Genomic DNA, 18,507 nt, shown 5'->3' on the forward strand with positions numbered 1-18,507 from the left:
AAAGCTAACAGGGAGAAAAGAGGTTGACCTCTTACAGGATTTCAAAATTTCTAACAGAAGCATAGAGGTAGTGCACAATCAAGTCAGATGCCAGCTGAAGAGTTCAAAGAAGCGCTTCAATAGTGTCCTACTGAGGGTGGAGATAAGAACAGGGAGGGATCACCTGCCAACCATGACCCTGGGCAAAACCAACTCAATTTAGGGACAAATCAATTTAATTTGTTAACGGCTCATTCAGAGAGGATAACAAGAAACAAACTCAAGTCTCAAAAACACCTTCCCTCCAGCATCCCACCTCCTCAAGTTCTTCAGTGTAGGTCCAGCCTCTGTTCCGGCTCCTTTGTCCTCGTCTTAAATAGGGCATTCGCAGAGGCACTGATTGGCTCAGCCCTGGCCTGAGGGGATGCGGGTTCTGACCTGGCCAGAGGCCTGTCCGACCAGTTTTGGAGCTGGGGAAGCTTATTGCAGCTACTTACAAGGGCCATTTCCACAGCCCCTCCCATGCTGCCAAAACCCCATCCAGTAACCCAGCACATTAAGCTTTTTCACAGCTACTTACTGGGGCTGTTTCCACAGCCCCTCCCATAAACCTAACACAGTAGGTTTGAAGATCAGACTGCATGGTATAACTACCGAATCAGCTCTTCTGCTTAAGCACAATTTAAGTATCTCAAGATAACTCCTGTCTGAGCTAAAATACCTCTTCCAGAAAAATCAACCATCCCGGTTTCAGAGTGGCCAGCAACAGCCAATCCAGCAGACCACAGCTAAACTGTTCCAATGATCAATAATCCTTACAATCAGAAGAAACTTGCATTTCATTTGCCTGATGAGTATCTGGCTCCATGTCCATCTGCTGCCTGTAGAGTTTTCTTCAATTTCCATCTCCCATATCCCACATAAGCTTTTAACCGTTAAAATCACCTTTTAAATTTCTCACTGATACAATACTTTAACTTCTAAGTCTTCTAGCACAAAAGTTATTTGCTAATTCTTCAACAATTCATTTGGCTCCTTCTGAAACCTCTCAGTCTACTTTTCAAGTTTGTTGACAACCTCACAGGACACGATCATTATGTTCTATCGGCATGCCAGTTATCAAAAAAGTCTTCTAATGCACGTTCAGCATTTCCCTACTGAAACACTGAAGTTACTTGTTTGGCTGGTTTTGCCTCAAGGTTGCTGCAAGAGCTCACATTGAGGAGACTGAAGCAGGACTGGAATCATGTTCCCAGAGAGTCCAGCATGTATTTTGGGCTCATATTCTTCATCCCCATGTGCACGACTTCATGCTTCACGGTATCGATGCACATTGCCCCCAGTCTGCCAATTAAAGACAGTTGTTTCACATCTTGCCACGCAACCTTTCAAAAACCCAGACAAATGGCAAGTGCAGAGAAATCTGCAGACTTGCAGGAAAAAGAGGACAAAGTTAGACTAATCTAGTACAAAAACTGTGAGGCCATATGGTTCATAAGTAGAAAAACTGCTAAGCTGAACAGCTTGAAAAAAATATTATAAAAGGCTTTCAAGTGGTCGGAAAACAGAGATAGGAAAAGTATTTCAATTCAGTTGAGGCTACCTTCAGAGCATACAGTAGAATTAGTCCTCCTCCTTTAAACTACCAATATCAAAAAACACCCCAAAACATTAAAAATATCACGATAAAAAATTTTTATCAAAGTAGGAAAAGCTAGAACTTATATTTAATTGGTGAAGCTGAAGCTGTAATGGATTTTCATCTATCAAGTTCTTAATGTGCAAAAGCCTCCTTAATTTATCTTACATACTCAATGCTACTCTGAAAGCGTGGCATCTGCTGCGAACAAGCACTTGAAAGTCATATAATAAAGATCTGCCCACGAAATATTTAGCCCAGTTGCTGAAGGGGTCCTCTGAAATCATCAGCACACAAGGAACTAGGGGAAGGAGATCAGTTTTAAATACAGAAGAGCATTTAATTATGGTATTATGTACCTACAAAATACCTATCAACCCCTAAGGTCTTAAAATTATACAGTAATTTCTGGCATGTAGTATCACTGACTCTTGTGTCAGGTTGAACGCATGCCTAAATCACGACAGAGTAGCAGAGAAATCCACACACATTATGAGACTGGTGAACTAAGCAACAATCCCTCGACGCTTTTACTGAGGAGAGTACCAGGTGGGGGGCACGAGGGTTAATTCCACTGAGTATACAGTGCCACCAGTAAATAGAAAAGCAGGAAGAGGAAACAGCAAGAAAATTCCAGCAGCAACCAAAGAGCCAAAAGGTATTTTCCTGCTGCACATTGCAAAGGGAGGCAGACAGTTACCAGGCAGATGCTAAATATGACTTTACCCTTATTTTCAAATGCAATACCTGATGGAAAAGGTGCTATTTTTATAGATCTGACACAATTTCTTGTTCATTCGTGCTAAGAAGATGACACCTAGGATAAAATAGAGTGTGCTAGGACTGAGCTGGAACTCTCCCAGCGCAGGATTTTATTTTGGGAGTCTTGTAAGTAACAATTAAAGAGGACTTAGTTCCACAGAGTCATTGATATAATCTCCTTCTGGAAACAAAACATGCTTCCAATTCTGAAATTCATAGAATAAGTATAATCCATTCCCTCTTCTGAAACCTTGTCTAGTAGTAAAAGCAGTTTCAAACTACAGTAAGAAGAAAATATTTTTCTCCTTAGGAAGCAGCAAACTAACAAACAGCAGCGCCCAGGCACACTCCAAATATACCACCTGTGGAGTTTAAGAGCATTTTTTCCCATAATTTTTTCCCATAAAATTCAGCCAGCTTGATGGCTGGGGAAACACACAGAAGTTTGCCAAACACATGGAAAAGTAGTTTCCTATGATAGGGGCCAGTGCCTCTGACAAGCAGCAAATTGTGGGGAAAAATCCTCACGACAAGGAACCCACCCACCCCACAGTCACCTTGCACACATACTCTGCAAGCAGTGAATGACATGAACTCCCAGTTTTCCAAGGCCTCTTCTGGCACACAGGCAGAGATGCAGATGCTCATCATTCCTCTACCAACAGCAAAGCATTCTACATCCTGTTTGGTTTATGTCATCAAAACTCTAAATATGGAAAAACTCATAAGCTTTTGGTATTAAAGCAGTGAAGCTCAAAGAAAGAACTCCAAATATAAAGCTCCCCATGGTCTTGCCTAAAGAGTATTTTCTCCAGCTGAGAAAGAGAACATTGGAGCAAAACATTTGCCTGAGATAGGATTAAAATTTGGAGTTACTCAGCCTTCTTCCAAATCACATCTCAGCACAGAGCACTCGCAGTTCCTGTTGACACTAAATGAAGCTAGAAGGACTTCAGAACTAGAAGCTAGATTCTTCAGAACTTCAAAATATAAATCTATTTTGAAAGCACAACAGTTTATCAACGTTATAGACTTGCTTAGCCCCACAAAAGAGCAGAAGAGGTTTTCAGGGTGATAGTTTCACTTATTCTTCTCAGCCATGCTGTTAATGCAGCTTCCAACTCACTTCTGATATTGGCTTTGGCTTCCAAAAAGCATCAGTTGTTTCCTATAGACAAGAACCTCCCTTGCTAAAGAATTACTTTCTGTCATATTAATACAGTGTAACCTACCCTGAACCCCTCATCAGCGCACAGGATAAGCCACTCGTATCCTCCTGGGTTGGGAACTCCATACCTTCTCTCTGCATACTCATCCCTCCTCCTTACTCTCTCCCAGTTCTGTCTGGTTCAATTGCTCACAGTCACCCACAGATTTCCCATGTACAAACAGCCCCTATGACTTTGCACCAAAGTCACTAAGCCAGATTCTTAAACACCTAATATTGATTTCATGCAACGCATATATGCAGCCATACGCCCATGGAAAGACAAACCATGTCCCAACCCAGTAACGAGACTGGAACCCTACAAGCCAGGTTAGCAAGTTTTTTACCAGCTCACAGAAACAGTTAAAATGCTGGCAATGCTTCATTGCAGGACAGACATCTAATGCTTCCAGAATAAAAGAAAAACTTTATTATTAATTTTATTTATTAAATTACTGCCCTCCAAGGGAAAAAAAAATCCATGCTGCTCCAAGATTAACTTATGTAAAACACCCAATCTCAGATTAATAAGAAACCTTTGCACTGTGCTTTCCTAGATTTCACCTTCACAGAGAGGTGGAATTTAGACAGCATATTCAAAACTAAACGAAATATGAAACTACCCTTAATAAAAGAATGTCTTGAAAAAATTACAGATCCTCAATAAAACATGAGAACTAGCTGGAGATTATTGAAACATCAAATGAATTACAGAGTATTAAGTATTTATGCGTTTATATGAAGATATGCTAAAAAAAGGGAAGGAAACCAAATAAACTTCAGAATTATGACTGATGTGAAAAGAAAGCACAGAGCAATCAAATGCATTAATATGGAGCAACATCACTGATTCAAGAAAGATGTTAAATTCAGCTTACTCACTAAGAATGTATTATGTAACTGAAAAAAACAGAGCTTCACTACTTCTTTTTTAAATAGAAATCCCTTAAAAACAGGTTAAAAGTTTTGCAAAATAACCCTTGAAAGAGCAATAGAAAGAAAACATCTACAAATGATACAGTCTAGACTGCTACCAGCCCGCTCTCATTTGACAAGGAGTGATGACATGCAATAGAGGAACCACCAAAATGCAGAAGAAAAGTCCCCCCAGACTGTTAAGATATATTCAACATAAATATCTAGACTCGACCATCTCAGAAAAGGTCTGAGCTTCAGGCTACTGCAAGACAGCACTACACCACAGCAGATGCACTGCTAATTACATCCTCTTCCTATAGGGAACTTTTTTTACTCCTCCTCCATGCACTTGCTGCTGCCCACACTACGAGACAGGCTACTGGACACACCTGGTCCAAATCCAGTGCAGCGTTCCCCACTATTTTCAACAGTATGAGTATGATTCATACACGGGTTTGGAGTTATCAAGGCAACTGCTACACAGTATCAGTAGCTTAAAGACATAAAATGGCACAGAAAACATCACTGAACTGAACAGGAAAACACCTACTGCTCACCATCACCTTTTGCTATCGTATGTCCATGAAAGAATAAGTTCTCAACTTTTTCCTCCTTCCATTTCAAACGCAGAAAGAATTTTAAAATCCAGTCTTTCTCCCTGACTTCCCTTACCTGACAGCCACCTCTGCCACAGGAAGGCAGGATTTCAGTCCAGCAACGCTCATTACAACCCAAAGACATTAAAGCACAGTGCTTTCCTGAGAGACAGCCTTTGCCCTGGCCACGTGGAAAGGTCCTTCTCATTGATGAGCAGTTTGTGCTCTGATCAGCACACACCAATGTCAATCCCAAAGAGAAGGGGCAGTCCAGCTGCTGCTTCCCCTCTTCGTCTTCCCAAAGTGTTTTTGAACAAACAGTTGTTAGGCCTTTAACCTACAAGACTAAACAAGCCACAACAGCTAGAGAGCAGAGCTTGCTAAACCGGTGCACTCAACTGTGTAAGACATTATTTAGAACACACACACTCAGTTTCCTAACTAACAGAGAGAAGGGGAGAGGGAATAATTCGCCAAAGTACAAACGAACAGATAATCCCACATGCATCACTTACTACAATTCTTTCAGCCACCATTATCACCACCGAGTCAAACAATTTCGAGTTCTACATAATCAATAAGCAAATATTTACTTTCTACGCCATTAGAAAATATTAATCTGAATACTGATAACGATTTTCATTCAAATACCACTAGAGGTTAATTAAAAATCTTAACCTATCAGACTAGCTGCTGAAAAAAAGAAAAGACTGAGACCTGGGAATGCTACAGGCAGCCATTCTTCAAGTTTAACACTAGTAATATCTTGATCCCAAGTGAGATCACTTGGCTGCAAGTTCTGCAAGTCAACCGTGTTGTACGGAAAAACACTTTCTTTACCGTGATAGTTTGATGTGTGGGGGGGGTGTTCTGGTGGCAGGAGAGGGGATTTGCTCCCTGTGCCACCAGATCTGAGTCCCATCCCCCCCCCGGGGGGTTGAGCCAAATTGGCGCCTCTGCGAATTGCCCTATTTAAGTTGAGACAAAGGGGCGGGAAAGCGGCTTTTTTTTGCAGGAGCGAGGAGAGGGGAGGAGGGCGCTGCCCTCGCTCCCGGCTCCTGGCCGGGCGGCTGCCCGGGCCCGGGCCGGCGCCATGTGCTCAAGATGGCGCCGGCCCGGGCCCGGGCCGGCGCCATGTGCTCAAGATGGCGCCGGGGGAGCCGCATGGGGGGCTCGGGAAGCACCTCGTTTCTGGGGTGCCCGCCGGACCGAGCTCCCCCAGAGAGGATTAACATCTAAGAGAAAACAACCACAACGACCAGGTCAGCCAAGATGGAGCAGGAGGAGGTGCACTGGAGCTGAAGTTTTCCCTTTCAATCGGTGTGATGGCAGGCGGCCCCCCTGCAGCCAGGGTGTACTCGGCGGGGCAGAGACCCACTCATGGCCCGTGGAGAAACCCACGTCGGGGAAGAGATGCCTGAGCCCAGGAGAGGTCGTGGAGCAGGGAATGCACAACGAGGTACTGTTGGTAATGGGCATAGAATGCACGACGAGGTCGTGGAGGCATCTAGAGTCCGTGGGACGACCCACGCCGACGCGAGAGGCAGCAGCTCCCTAAGAGGCCGAGACTGGTAAAGCCCGAACTGGTGCAATCCACGGGGAAGGACTGCAATCCTGCGGGCAGGACTCATGTTGGAAAAGTTTGGGGACTTTTTCTTCATGAGTAGGGGATCCACCGAAGCAAGGGAAAAATGGTGTAAAGACTCCTCCTCCTTTAAGAAAGGAGCAGCAGTTAACAACATGGATGAACTGACCTGCACTCCCCCATTCCCTGTCCCCCTGCGCCGCTGGGGGGAAGGTAGAGCCAGGAACGAAAGGAAACAGGGTGGGGGGGGTGTTGTTTTAAGATCTGGCCTTGTTTTCTCTTCTTCCTCTCAAGTAACCGGTTTTCTTGTTCCCTTGTGTCTCTTGTAACTGTTAATAAATTATTTTGTTTTAAGAAGTAAGCCTGAGTCATGTTTTGCCCGGGACCATGCTTGGTGGGTGCTCCCTCTCGGTTCTTGTCTCGACCCTCAGTCCAAAAAAAACCACGACAATTTTGGCGCCCAACGTGGGGCTGAGGAATTCGAGATAAGAATAGTGATTGAGAGAGGTAACGGGCAAAACATGGACTCCACAGTGGTGAAAACAGAAGGACCTTGGGAAACTTTGATTGTTGTGTTTGGTGAAGGGACTAGGGGTGGATTGTTTCTGAAATGTGTGTTCTTGTTCAATGTTGTAACTGAAGTTGTGCCTAAATAGGAAATTCGCAGAGGCGAGGGGTGGAATGTGATAGTTTGATGTGTGGGGGGGGTGTTCTGGTGGCAGGAGAGGGGATTTGCTCCCTGTGCCACCAGATCTGAGTCCCATCCCCCCCCCCGGGGGATTGAGCCAAATTGGCGCCTCTGCGAATTGCCCTATTTAAGTTGAGACAAAGGGGCGGGAAAGGGGCTTTTTTTTGCAGGAGCGAGGAGAGGGGAGGAGGGCGCTGCCCTCGCTCCCGGCTCCTGGCCGGGCGGCTGCCCGGGCCCGGGCCGGTGCCATGCGCTCAAGATGGCGCCGGGGGAGCCGCATGGGGGACTCGGGAAGCACCTCGTTTCTGGGGTGCCCGCCAGGCCGAGCTCCCCCAGAGAGGATTAACATCTAAGAGAAAACAACCACAACGACCAGGTCAGCCAAGATGGAGCAGGAGGAGGTGCACTGGAGCTGAAGTTTTCTCTTTCAATCGGTGTGAAGATGGCAGGCGGCCCCCCTGCAGCCAGGGTGTACTCGGCGGGGCAGAGACCCACTCATGGCCCGTGGAGAAACCCACGTCGGGGAAGAGATGCCTGAGCCCAGGAGAGGTCGTGGAGCAGGGAATGCACAACGAGGTACTGTTGGTAATGGGCATAGAATGCACGACGAGGTCGTGGAGGCATCTAGAGTCCGTGGGACGACCCACGCCGACGCGAGAGGCAGCAGCTCCCTAAGAGGCCGAGACTGGTAAAGCCCGAACTGGTGCAATCCACGGGGAAGGATTGCAATCCTGCGGGCAGGACTTATGTTGGAAAAGTTTGGGGACTTTTTCTTCATGAGTAGGGGATCCACCGAAGCAAGGGAAAAATGGTGTAAAGACTCCTCCTCCTTTAAGAAAGGAGCAGCAGTTAACAACATGGATGAACTGACCTGCACTCCCCCATTCCCTGTCCCCCTGCGCCGCTGGGGGGAAGGTAGAGCCAGGAACGAAAGGAAACGGGGTGGGGGGGTGTTTTTTTAAGATCTGGCCTTGTTTTCTCTTCCTCCTCTCAAGTAACCGGTTTTCTTGTTCCCTTGTGTCTCTTGTAACTGTTAATAAATTATTTTGTTTTAAGAAGTAAGCCTGAGTCATGTTTTGCCCGGGACCATGCTTGGTGGGTGCTCCCTCTCAGTTCTTGTCTCGACCCTCAGTCCAAAAAAAACCCACGACATTTACCAAGTCTGACGGCGTACTTACGGGAGAGCAAGCAGGCCATCAGATTAGTAAAATCACAGAATTTTACTTTCTGTAGTATGACTTAGTAGGAGCAGTTTCTTATTGCATACAATTTCCATTACACATTATTCACTCTATACATAAAATATTTCATCGAGACCCCTCTTACTGTCTCTCTACTATCTAATTTAGAGAAGAGATGAGAATCTGTGTCAACAGTTACAGGCTTCTGTCTTTGGCAGCAGAGGGAGTTGTTCAGCTATTTCTATACAGTTCCTCCTTAAGAAATATCAGAACTCTGGGCATTCACTACTGGCAGCTTTGGGAACATACTCCAAGATGCTTTTTGTTCACAATGATAGAAGGCAGTTTTTTTTTTTTACCACTGTGCAGTCTGCAGAGGTAGCTTTTTAAGTAGACTAGCTCAACGTAAACAGCGTTTTGTCTCCTAAGCACTACAGGAACCTAAGCTATTTAATCTTTACACAACCTATTTGAAATGGGCTTTAAAACAGAAGACTGTTGCTAGGACAAGAAACCAGCAGCAGAACCACTGAGGAACAGATATATTCAAGATTTTCTCTCTTTCTTCAAAATACCCAAAACAAAGAAATCCACAATAGCCAGTGATAACTAGGCTTTTACTGAGAACAAACGGTCACTAAAACCAAGAAAACAAGCTAGACAAAATAGCGGAAGCCTTTAGAACATGCTTGCTTACTTTGCCAGGAAAGGTCCAGGCCATGTGCCATCTTCACTTTTCACTTCTATTATAACAACCTGAAAGAGAGTTCAGGTAACAGAGAAAGGTAACTGCAAGTCCACTACACATCTGTGCAAACTTACAAGCAAATCACATTTTAAATTTTGCTCAAAGTACACAAGTGAAAAAATTACATATCAGAGAAAGCAGTAAATAAGAATCTAAAAAAGTTATGTCCCTTACCTCACCCTGATAGAGTCCTGCATCTTGCACAGTGCTGTCCAGCTTTCTGAGCCGCCCGTAAGTGTTATCCCTATACCTGTTCCATAACCTAGTTTCCTTCTCAGCTGGGATATTAAATAGTTTTCTCATTTCTTTCTCGACAGTAGCTGTTTCAGGAGGAAAAAAAACACGATCATTCCTAAAACATGAGTGCTTTCAAGAAAAAACTGAAGCCAGACATTCAGCAAAGAGATATATCATTGGTCCTTCAAGACCCTTTGAGTAGAAAATATATCACGGAAGTTTTAATTGCTCACATAGCTTGTCTAATATTTAGTCTGAAAGAATGAAAAACTTCTGCTTTCAGTCATGTCTTTGCCTGTCAAGCCTTCAAATCAATAATGTTCAGAACACATTGAGAAGCTTCTGCCCAAAGCCCAACTTCTGTACAAGTCATCATTTGAAAACACAGGTTCAAGAAGGAAGTGTTTTCAGTTATTATTGTCAGGCCATACCTCAGCGAAGTAAAAAAAAAAAAGCATCTTTGTGGTCATATATGACAGCTGACATTCAGCATTTTTACATGGGAAAACACAGCGATGATATAGACAGAAAGAAAGAGATGGGCCACATTTCAGGAAGAACAAAAGAGTAGGAAGAGACATTAAGATGTCTAAAACATTCACACTCTAGGAAGAAGGAATCATAGGAGAACCAGAGACAGAACTGCTTTACGTGAGTGACACGGATGTTTCTTAAAGGTATGAGTTAGTAAGCACTGTGTTCCTCAAAGCTCTCAACCACAACTCCCCATGTTGCACACAGGGTAACTGTGGCTGGAAGAAACTCAGGAGGTTCCTAGCCCAACCACTCAAAGAGGGTCAATGCAAACTCATAAGGCAGGAGATTCCCCACCCTCCAGGCCCTGTTCAAATGTCTAGCTGTTGTAACAGGGAAAATGTTTTCATTTCATTATATTTAGTTGCCATCTGTCCTGTTTCAATTTCTGACTAGGGTCTGTTGTTTTCTCGGTAAAGAGCCCAGCTCCACATTCTCAGTAACCTCCTCACAGGTGCTATGAGGTCACCCCCAAAGCCTTCTCTTCTCCACGCTAAACGCAGCTCCCTCAGCTGCTTCTCACACATCACAAGTTCCAACCTCAACTGGTCCTGTTGGTACCCACTAAACTCCCTACACTTTATCAACATCGTTCTTGTTCTGGAGGGACAAAACATCTCGAGGTAGCATCAGAGCACAGCTTCATGTATCAGAGAACTACTTACCAAGAGTATCTGCTTTGCTGAAGTGGCAGCTAATCACGTTGTCAAGATCGGTGATCTCGCACAGCTTGAGCTCAAGAAGATAAACTTCAACTTCATAGTGCTTCACAAACGGACCATATTCCACTACCTGCAAACAGAAGGCAGAGGCAATAAACAAAATAACACAGTTAAAATACTGAGCAGCCCTCTGTAAGGTACATTTGTCCAAATATTTTAAGTCTTCCCAAGTCTTGCGAGTCAAGTCCAGATTCAGACGCAACCTCTGTTAGGCTGTTTGAGGGTTTTGTTTTTAAAATATAAGAAATCCCAGTGCTTTCCTTCCACAGTACAAAGTTCCAAACGTCTGTCATCACAGCTGAACTGATAGCATCAGCTAGTTATCCATGAAAAATACTTGACTGCACAGTCAAAAGCATTCTAGGAAAAAAAAAATTATCTTTGGCTAAGGTTTACACCAAAAAATAGAAACAAGCCTGGAGCACTGGAGCAAAATCCTTTCTATCAGAAGAAAGTAAGATCAAGCATTAATTATTTTTCAGCACTGTCTACAGAATCTCCCTCACGACTCTCTCCTTGCAAAGACAGACAAATATGTCAGAACTCATTTTGATGGCATTGCTTTATTTCAGAGTCATTTTCAAATCAATTTCACATTTGAGAGAACACTCCAATAGGCACCTCTATCCATCCCAATGGCTTTCACCATGTTTTTAGAAAGGTACTCTGTAAGACTAGACACCACTCTTCACCTGCGGATCATAGAACACACTACACCAGAAAGAAAAGCACATTTCGAAGGCCAGTTATGAGACAACTGTGTTGTAACTGGAGGAAAAACCAAAACACACCTCATGTCTCTCCACAGTTCTTTGCAACTATAAAGTCTATGAAATTGAGATAATATTTCATTGAACCAGCAGATATAGTTTTTAAAATTAACAGTGTTTAAGAGGCATTTGGACAATGCCCTTAATTTCCTTTAACTTTCAGTCAGCCCTGAAGCGGTCAGCCAGCTGGACTGGATGATCGTTGTGGGTCCTTCCCAACTGAAATATTCTATTCTATTCCATTCTATTTGCGTGACACCAGACTTGCGATGATCTACATCTGTATCATTTTACAGAAAAAACTTTACCCAGCTTTGGAAAGAAATAAAGAAATAACACTAAGACTTATTGTGAGAATTTGGCTAAATTATGCTCCCCTCTTCTGAGCTTTTATAGGTTTGTATCAGGCATGCAAGGTGCTTTAAAGGTAAATAATTAACAAACACATTTGGAAAGATCTTCACTATTTTGCTGCTACAACAGAAATATAAAGTAAAACACCTGTTTAAATAGCTTTGTGATAGGCAAATTAGACATTTTTTTTTTTAAAGGTATGCAAAGGAATAAATTGACAAGTTCTCTATTTCTTTTTCAGAATGAATTTCATTAAATGGGACTTGCTGTTCTCCAGAATTCTACAGTTAGAAGCAAACAAAGAAGAGCCACATTCAGAAACGGAAGAACTCTTTCCAAGAAGTTTCTGATCAGATCACAGTGTCCATTAGGATGCACGAATGGCAAGCAGAGTCCCTAATTGCCTGCAGATGCCTTTTAAACAGCGTCTGATCAGCCGGCTTGTTCTCTGTCAAAGTAAAACTCGGGTCATCCCGTCGGACAGCAATCACCACTGAGGAAGCACACCGTTCTGTATTTTGCACATTAATACACTTTGCAGTGGGACTCCACAGAAGACTGCTTAAAAATATGGTTTGAGTTTATCAAAAGAAATCTGAACCACAAATACATCTAATCTAATCCTCCTGTACTTGTCCCTGATCATCAGGCACATAGGGATGGAAGAAATACCAGCTTATAAAATTACAAAGATGCCTGAAAATTACTTCCCAAATCCTACCTTTACGGATATTTTGATGTCTGAGTTTCAGCTGATCCAGTTTTAGGAAAAGGATTAAAGCATTCAAGGACCACAAGTTTAAGTGCTTTACTTCCAGTGCTATCTGGAGGACGCTGTAAGCAGATACTGACCACGTTCTACTCAGGTGCAGGGCTGTGGCTTACGTGTCCCACTGACCTTTCACTTTACAGTCTTTGTAAGAGGCTGTAACATCCTGCAAACCTCATATTCTGCTATATTTCAACATGGTTTAAAATATAAAAATCCACTTCAATTACCAGGTTAACAATAAACAACAGAGAGAAACTCTCATAGCAATTCAAAACTTTAAAAATTTTCTCTTAGCTGGACCACAAGAACTTGGCATCTTGTCTGTAAGATGGCACTGGCTCTAAGCTTTACCCCTCAATAATTACGGTATTGAACAGTGGCACCTGATACCCCAGGAAAAGGAGACTTGTACAGTTAAGCCTGTCACCCAAGAGCTTCCCCAACAGCTTCCAAATCTCTTGTCCAGCTTGCAAGTTTTTCAGAAAAGGAAGCGTCTTGTAACATGCCAGGCTTGGTGAACCCAGTTAGCCAGTTCACAAACAACAGCTTCCTCACTCAGAGAGGCACGGATCAGTAACTGTTCTAGTTTTTCTTCTCAATATAGATTTTCTATTCCTCAAGAAATTACCTGTTTCTACTAAAACCACATCTCCTTTACATGCTTTAATTCTGTTCCACTCCACCCACTTTCGGTTTACATGAGGGTTCTGCCTACTCAACAGAGTGAACCCAGGAACATTTACACTTTCTGTCAGAATTTCTCGTTACATGCAATTTCTAGCCCACACGGAATGACAACGTTCCAGTACCACTGATCAGCACAAGCGAGCCTGCAAGAGAGCAATCTTAGTTCCTTGTACCATTCTGCTGCCACACTTTCCTGGGTCTTGCACACCTTGAAGCAATCCTTACTGTAAAACGATGCTTCTTAACTTGAGCAATATTAATTCTGTACATTATATCAACACTAGCTGCTTGGTGTGGCGATCTGTCTTTATGAACCCTACAGACTGGCACTGCTCAATTTAGTCAGTGCAAAAACTTAATACTAAAGTAAAAACAAAAACCCTTTTACCCTTAAACAAGCATCTGAGAGATTTCCAAAAAAGCAACTTGCGAATTTCACAGGTTATATACTCAGAATGCATTCATGACTGCATTTGCCAAACAAAAATAAGACTTACAGAACAAAATCACAAACATGTCTCTCCTCATGACTTTAGAATTTTGGAAGAGAACAATCATAGAATTTGGGAAGAGAAAACAAGAACCACCTTAAACTCCAGAGGAAGTCTTGAAGCCATCTGTACTAAAAAACAATTTATTCCAATGCCTCATTCTGTCCCAGAAGATCAACGAGCCTGACTAACAACTTGCATTCTGCAACACAGCACAAACTATTCCGTGTACCATAAAAGCATCGCACTGGTCCAAACAATCATAATGTAAAAAGTTAACCCTAACAACATTCAGGCTTCTCACCCACCAACTGAGAATCACTGAACATTCAGGCATTTTAACTATAATATCAGAAGGTCATTCTTTCAGACAATAAGGTAAAAAGACCTCATTTTATTATCTCTAAAGAGCTGCTATGGATCCTGTCTTAACTCACATCTAGCAAAATAAACGCCATCGAAGTTTGGCAGAGATCAGATAATAAAAGCAGGCTGAAGAGAACTGGGTTCACCCATACTTACTTTTCTCTCGATAGGCTGCTGCCCATCTATGCAGCCATACCATGCCAGCAGTTTGTTCCAGGCTTCGGTGGGAACCAATATGTAATCTAGCTGATCAATGAGGTGTTCTTTTAAACTCTGAGTTTCCGGATCTAAAAGGGAGGCAGACGTAAAAAAGCACGGTGTCAAACAGACCCCTTTATTCGCAAGAACTACACACATCCTACCGTGACCCTACGAAACACCAGCGCTCCCATGGGTAAGCAGAAACCGCACCGGGCTCCTCGCCTCGGAGGCCGAGACAGCCGCTTGTGTCCTCCCAGAACACACGGCTTCAAAAGCGAAGCACGACGAGACGACGGCACACGGGGACTACTCAGCCGAGCCCGGGCTGCCACCCGAGCACCGAGATCCGCCTCCCTCCCGCGGCCCAGCGCCGCCCGGCACCGCTCACCGCCAAAGAGACCCGAGTTGTCGATGGGCCCAGGGAAGATGTCGGAATTGCCCTCGCCGGACATGTCCCAGCTGTCGAAGCCTACGTACTTCTTCCACTGCCTGAACCAGCGGGTGTCCACCAAGTACCTGCAACACACGGCACCGGGCGGCGCGGCCCCCTCAGCGGCGGCGCGGCCCCCTCAGCGGCGGCGCGGCCCGGCCCAGCCCAGCCCGCTCCCACAGGCCCCAGCGCCCGAGGGGAAGGGGACGGAGGGGAGGCCCGGCCGGCCGCGCTCACCAGGACTCCCCGGGCCTCAGGGCCGCAGCCAACAGCCGCCGCAGCTCGGCCCGCTGCACCGCCGTGTCCGGCCGCGCCCCGCCGCTGCCGCCTTCGGCCGCCGCCATGTCAGTGCGCGAGCCCTGCGGCGGGCGGATGTCGGTCCGCGCGCGCACGCGCGCCGGCTGCGCCCGTTGCGCTCGCACCGCCCACCGGCGCGCCTCTGCTGGGGGGCGGGGCCGCGCGCAGGGTCGGGCGCCATCTCGCGGTGCGGTCCGTGCGCCCACGCTGCCGGGGGCGGCCCCGCGGCGGTGTCGGGCGGCGGAGGAGCGCGGGCCTTCGCGGCGCGCGGCCGCTGTGGGGGCAGGGGGTGCCTGCCGCGCTGAGAGCGAGTAGGATCGGCGCCCCCTCCCCGGGCCCGCGGGTGGAGAGCGGCCGGAGCCCCGGGGGCTCGTGAGGGCGCCGGGAGCCCTCGGAGCACGGGGCGCCGTGTGCGCCGGGCGACGAGCCTCGTCCGCGAGGCAGCTCCGCGGCCGAGAGGGCCCCGCCGCGGCGCTCCGGAGCAGCAGCGGTGCTCGGTGCGGGCCCCGCGCTTCCCGTGCTGCGGCGCCGTTTGCGTCCGTAACTGCCCGTGCAGCCTCCGGTCGGGGCACTGGCTGGGGAAGGAACCTCCAACTGTTAACAGGGATAACGGGAGAACGGGGCAGAGCAGCCAGCGGGGGAGCGCTCTGGAATGGGAAGTGTCTCTTGAAAGAACCTCTCAAGAAGAGATTTAGGCGTTTATCACTCAAGTGGCGTATCCTGACGGGGAAGAGCTGTGCTGTGTAGGGAGCCTGTCCTTGAGGAGTGGGAAAATGGGGAAGGATTCAGATGATGGTTCAGAGACTTAGAAACCTGCTTTAATCTGACACACCAAACAAATCCACTTACACAGAAAAAAATAAAAAGATTGGCTGGATAGTCACACTATTGATTGGATGGTCGCACTCAAAAGAGTTGTGGTCAACGGTTCAATGTCCAAGTGGAGGCCAGTGACGAGTGGTGTTCCTCAGGGGTCGGTACTGGGGCCAGTGCTATTTAATATCTTTGGTGGCAGCACGGACAGTGGGATCGAGTGTACCCTCAGCAAGTCTGCAGATGACACCAAGTTGTGTGGTGGTGTGGTCACACTGGAGAGAAGGGATGCCATCCAGAGGGACCTTGAGAGGCTGGAGAGGTGGGGCTGTGAGAGCCCCATGAAGTTCAACAAGGCCAAGTGCAAGGTCCTGCACGTGGGTCGGGGCAATCCCAAGCACAAGTACAGGCTGGGCAGAGAATGGATGGAGAGCAGCACAGAAGAAAAGGACTTGGGAGTGCTGGTGGATGAGAAGCTCAACATGAGCCAGCAATGGGCACTTGCAGCCCAGAAAGCAAATCGTATCCTGGGCTGTATCAAAAGAAGTGTGGCCAGCAGGTCGAGGGAGGTGATTCTGCCCCTCTACTCTGCTCTCGTGAGACCCCATCTGGAATGCTGCATTCAGCTCTGGAGTCCCAACACAAGAAGGACATGGAGCTGCTGGAGCAAGTCCAGAGGAGGGCCATGAAGATGATCTGAGGGCTGGAGCACCTCTGCTATGAAGACAGGCTGAGAGAGTTGGGGCTGTTCAGCCTGGAGAAGAGAAGGCTCCGGGGTGATCTTACTGCAGCCTTCCAGTACCTAAAGGGGGCCTACAGGAAAGCTGGAGAGGGACTTTTTACAAGGGCATGTAATGATAGGACATGGGGCAATGGATTTAAACTGAAAGAGGGGAGATTTAGATTAGATATAAGGAAGAAATTCTTCACTCTGAGGGTGGTGAGGCACTGGAACAGGTTGCCCAGAGAAGCTGTGGATACCCCATCCCTGGCAGTGTTCAAGGCCAGGTTGGATGAGGCTTTGAGCAACCTGGTGTAGTGGAGGGTGTCCCTGCCCATGGCAGGGGGGTTGGAACTAGATGATCTTTGAGGTCCCTTCCAACCCAACCATTCTATGATTCTGTGGTGTGGTGGGGCTGTGACTGTGTGCAGGGAAGCATTCTCCTGACAGCCAGTGTCTGGCAGCATGGTGGGCAGATGGGCTCAACCTCCTGCCAGTGAGGCCTGGCAGTGCTGCAGCATTCCTGGGCAAAATGCTAAAGGCCTCTTCTATTTTGGGCAGCATGGCAAATTGATCCAGTTAACACTGAAAAAGAAGACCATTTTCTCCTTCTAGTAAGAGCTGAGTCCTGTTACTTACTCCTGTTTTTTTCAGAGGGCAGGGCCCCCTTGGGCTTCAAGAAACTAAAAGAGCCTGTTATGGCAGGACTGGGTGTGGTTTTAGAATGAGTCAGCTATTCTGAGATAATGCTGGCGTGGCTGACCTCACTCTGCTAATGAATTGCCTACTCCTAATGGAAAGTGTGGCAAACAATCAAAATGGTCTCATTCGAAGCTTTCTGATTCACTAATAGGAAATGACATTATTACAGTTTCACTGTAGACAGGGGTGTCCATGTTCTCGTGTGTCTTCGAGCGCTTTCCTTTCAGCCGTTCGGCTTCCTGCCCTTGTCTCCAGCTGAACCTGATGGCTGCTGGCTGCAGGAAAGTGGCACCGACAGGAACAAAGCCCTTTTGAGTGCCACCCGGTTGGAGGCAGGTGTTTCCCACCTGCCTTACGATGGCAATGGTCAAAACCAATGACTAAAAGCTGTCTTAAAAGTGGGTGCAACAAAGCTCAGCAGGAGGACAAAGGGATTTTAAATACCTGGAAGAGCATTTAACAGGCTGAGTAAGAAAGGTCTTAAGCTCCACTTGATGGCGTTTCTGTTGAGTAGACACTTCTGAACACCACATCTCATCAGCCAGGATTTCAGGAGATGTGCTAAGGTTTGGTGGGCGGAACACTAGGGAACCAGGGAGAGGGAGATGGGGCAGGAAGGGTAATTTTCTTTGCAGCTGGTTAATGCTCCTGACAGCTTCAAATATCTGAACTTGGTTAAAGTTTCAGAAGTTGATGGCAACTATCAGCAGCTAAAAAGGGGAGGGAACCATTGGGAGGGGGGAGAAAGGGGTGGCCAAACATTCTCTAAAGTGGGGAATATATGGAACTCTGATATGCAGAAGAATAGAAAAGCAGGATGAACACTAACAGAGGGATTAGCTATTTGCAATAAAAGTGTAGAAGTGGAAAAAAGTAAGAGTGTAGGAGTGTGTATGTGACAGACACAAGATGTTGAAAGGATGGCATCCTTAAGCCACGGAATCCAAGTGTGCTCAAGTAGCAGTATTTATTTCAAGGTTTCCTACTGAGTCAGTCTGTTTCTCCCTGAAATTACAGAAATAGAACTGGGCCATTTTATAATCCCTGAGGAATCACCTAGGATTCTTCAGGTCTACCCTGGGCATAGAGCTGCTACCTGTAGTGAAA

General features: G+C 46.1%; 1 protein-coding gene across 4 annotated transcripts in view; it reads right to left on the reverse strand.

The window, feature by feature from the left end:
• Window positions 1–15,226, reverse strand: part of USP4 (ubiquitin specific peptidase 4) — a 45,604-nt gene extending 30,378 nt beyond the window's left edge. For 2 of the 4 annotated variants that reach the window (XM_086619230.1, XM_086619231.1), the window contains exons 1-5: window positions 14,826–14,940; window positions 14,393–14,523; window positions 10,740–10,866; window positions 9,478–9,623; window positions 9,253–9,311 (exon numbers count right to left, since the gene is read on the reverse strand). In XM_086619230.1, coding sequence (XP_086475356.1) covers window positions 9,253–9,311; window positions 9,478–9,623; window positions 10,740–10,866; window positions 14,393–14,523; window positions 14,826–14,889 — 527 coding nt within the window. In that variant the 5' untranslated portion in view covers window positions 14,890–14,940. Of the gene's footprint in view, window positions 1–9,252; window positions 9,312–9,477; window positions 9,624–10,739; window positions 10,867–14,392; window positions 14,524–14,825; window positions 14,954–15,104 lie in introns of those variants that run through there. The other 2 variants (XM_086619232.1, XM_086619233.1) reach the window with 2 other exon arrangements.
• Window positions 15,227–18,507: the final 3,281 nt, after the last annotated feature.

Source organism: Tauraco erythrolophus, chromosome 12 (assembly GCF_009769465.1).
Source record: "Tauraco erythrolophus isolate bTauEry1 chromosome 12, bTauEry1.pri, whole genome shotgun sequence".
NCBI classification, from domain to species: domain Eukaryota; kingdom Metazoa; phylum Chordata; class Aves; order Musophagiformes; family Musophagidae; genus Tauraco; species Tauraco erythrolophus.